Source organism: Meriones unguiculatus, chromosome 17, assembly GCF_030254825.1.
Source record: "Meriones unguiculatus strain TT.TT164.6M chromosome 17, Bangor_MerUng_6.1, whole genome shotgun sequence".
Taxonomy (NCBI): domain Eukaryota; kingdom Metazoa; phylum Chordata; class Mammalia; order Rodentia; family Muridae; genus Meriones; species Meriones unguiculatus.
In genome coordinates this window covers 22,041,213-22,044,449 of record NC_083364.1, presented here as the reverse complement: position 1 = coordinate 22,044,449, position 3,237 = coordinate 22,041,213, and the positions used below count along the sequence as shown (strand labels likewise).

General features: G+C 46.0%; 1 protein-coding gene across 1 annotated transcript; it reads right to left on the bottom strand.

Moving 5' to 3' along the window:
- Positions 1 to 1,238: 1,238 nt before the first annotated feature.
- Positions 1,239 to 2,321, bottom strand: LOC132648647 (uncharacterized). Its single transcript, XM_060370878.1, has 2 exons — positions 1,932 to 2,321; positions 1,239 to 1,681 (listed from the first exon to the last, which is right to left on the bottom strand). The coding sequence occupies exons 1-2, from the start codon at positions 2,298 to 2,300 to the stop codon at positions 1,346 to 1,348; spliced, it is 705 nt and encodes a 234-aa protein (XP_060226861.1). The 5' UTR covers positions 2,301 to 2,321; the 3' UTR covers positions 1,239 to 1,345.
- Positions 2,322 to 3,237: the final 916 nt, after the last annotated feature.

Below are 3,237 nucleotides of genomic sequence, written 5' to 3'. Positions count from 1 at the left end.
TTCTGTTACATGGGCTGCAGAGACAGGGTGGCTCTCTGGGTGTGCCCTGACCCTGATCTGCCCTTGAGCACCAGCAGTCTCAGGATGAGAAGGAACAGGGTCTAGGGCAGCGGTGAATATGGCAGGTCGGTACAATCCAGGAGACTTTTGGAGGACAGCATGTTTATTAAATTGGGGGCAGGCTTATAGAACTTAAGTAGGGGAGGGGGAACATAGAGTGAGTGCTGCAGAGGGACATTCCAAGCATTAGTAGACAGCAGGTCACTTGGTTACTGAGGGACTGGTCCTCTGGCATGACTTTTTCATGACCTGGCCTTTCTCTCTATGGATTTGAGTCGGCCTCAATTGGGGAGGGAGTGGCGTCCCTCCTGCAGAGCTCAATGAGAGATGTCCAGGGCATGGACATTGCTTTACTGGTTGGACTACCACAGAACTATACAGCAGAACCCATAAAGTCACATCATGCCACAGGTCTCCCCTGGAAAGTTTATTGAGGGAGGGGACACAGAAGCTGCCTCAGAATGAGGGTTGGTGGGAAAGAGGTGGGGGAGGAAACAGGTCCTTTTATAAAGTGATGCAGCGCGTGGGCAGGGAGAGAGCGCATGTGGCTCATGGCGACAGAAGTGTGTCGCATCTTGGTGACTGGTGATGACCTGTCCTGCTGTCACCTAGTCCCCAGAGCCATGGATGTGCCTGATCGCTAACACTCCCTTCCCTCATCTGGCTTGGGGGCCCACATGTCTTCATAATCAAAGAAGCAGTTTTTGATTTGTCTGTCTAGCCACGAGTGTGTTGGTAACAATAATCTACAAAGGTGGGGAGCTCCTCGCTCCCCCGTAGGAGATGAGGGGCAGAGAGTTTGTGCCATTGCTGGATGTGTCTGACGGGTAACAACAGGCTGTGCACCCTTCCTCTTCTGGCCTGGCTCCCTCCTGCAGCGGTTATACCACACCACACCAAATACAGAGCCATGGTTTAGAAACCACGGGCCTGGGCCTGATCGTCAACCCTTGAGAGAAGATACAAACAAAGGACTGTGTGCCTCCTGGTACCGTAGGTCTCCACAGTATCCCTCCCTTCCTAAACTGTGCTCCCTTTCACCAAGCCCTCCACCCTCCTCCTCCTATCCATCCCCAGCCCCTGGTCACATCCTCAGCTACCTGCTTCTGATTCAACTTCCTCAGAATCTACATAAACAGGATTCAGTGGGAAACTGCCTTCTAGGGTCACAGACATCTTAACTTTCACGTGCTCTAAATAGGTTCAGCCCGTCAGTAGTGAGCACTGTTGGTGGCCATACCCACTCAGTTTCCTTAGGACTCCATTTTCCTGTGCTTGTTACCCCTTACCTGAATGTTGTGTTTCTTCTCCTTGGGACGGGGAGGCAGTGACACAAGCTAAACAGGTGACTAATCTGCCTCCTCACCCCGTTCCATCGCCTTCTGCTGTTCCTGTCTGAGGCTATGGGTGCCTCCAGAGGGTGGTCCTGGGAGGATGGTAATTCAAGGATTATGTCCTTGCCACCTTCATAGTCATAGTCCCCACGCTGGGGAGGTTTCACGCAGAAAATAATGTTATGTGTTCTTTCACTGACAGTTTCATTTACATCTAGATCTTTGCAGATGCTCTTAAAAGCAATATCATCCCGTGATCCAGGGTTCTGCTTGTTATTGGTGTCCTCCTAGAATGACAACACATCGAGAGCTGTGTGACTAAATGTCATGGTAATGCTTGCCTCCTCAGTCACAGCCTCTATGTGTGTCCCTCTTCTGTGTCAGAAAGAAAAAAAAAATCAGCATTCTCTGTCTCCCAGAATTTATTTTTTCGTATATACCGATAATCACCCTGGGGGACAGAATTCACAGGTGGGCTGATACACATAAAACAGGTGAGCTGGACCTCCTGAAACCCTTGCTTCTTTGGTCATTTACCTCCTGCGGTTTGTTGCCTTTTGTTGATGCCATCATGAAGGTCGGCAGAGCCAATTCACTCCATCTTCTCTTTAAGGGAAAGGGAGGGAGGGTGATATGATGTGCAGGCCTTTTGACTGAGTAGCTCTTTCGAATATGCACTATTTGCCCAGGGATGTAACGGCGTTTGTTCCGATAGAGTATATCATTTTTGGCCAGAGTATCATTAAAATGCTTTGTTCCCATAGTGATCAAGTTTTCCTCTGCCATGTGGTTCAGGGAACATATAATGTTTACCAGGTTGGAGATGGACCACCCTGAACTTGGTTGTCTGGATGATGGTGGTAAATTTGCATCACTCAAGTCCATCCATGAATATTCATCTGCCATGTCCCCCACCTTTTTAGGTGGAGGATGGCACCACCAAATATGCTGTAAGTAAAACAAAAACAAAAACAAAAAACGAGCACATTTAGGAGACAAAGTTATGGTTATCAATTTGTATATCATGAAAACCAAAAACATCTCAAGCATTCTAATGAAGCATCATGAGTTCAGAGATTAAAAAAGAAAAAAAAAAAAAACTAAACAAGCAAGGAAGCAAACAAACAAACCCAACCCAACCCCAAAGCAGTTATGAGAAAGCATAATAAATATCAGAACTGTAAAGAACAGGAGACTTAGAGGTTGAAACAAAATTGAAATGGTCCTTTTAAAGGATGGAAAAATCTGACAAACCCTTGATGTGAATCACCAGAGAGAAGACACAAATTATTGAAGTGTGAAACTTGGTAGAGACAAGTAGGATCCATGGGAACTCTAGGGGCTACAGCGTAACCTTGTACTCCAGAGTGTTGACAATCCTCAAAGAAAGATTGCTCAGTTCACAAAACAGACACCGTCACTCATATAAAAGTTTACCAAATGTGTACCACCTGTTGCCTTCCTGTTGCCACAGCCTGGGTGTGCTGATACATTCAGGAGTTTATGAACATATAAAGAGATCAATATAAGATTCAAAGAGAAATACAGTTTCTCCCAACAATGACAGCCCATAACCAACAGATTGCATAGGGGATATTACCTACCTGCTCTAAGGAAGTCAATGATCCTCAAGCTGATTCATCAGAGAGACAAGGGAAGATCATTCCAAACTTAGTCTGCAAGGCAAGTATTACCCTAATATCCCAAACTTAACAAAATACACACACACACACACAGAGAGAAACACATACACAGAGACCAACACACACACACTGTATAAGTATATATCCTTGAAGGACATCTTTGTGTACATCTGAAATAAGATTTCTTGATAGAACACACA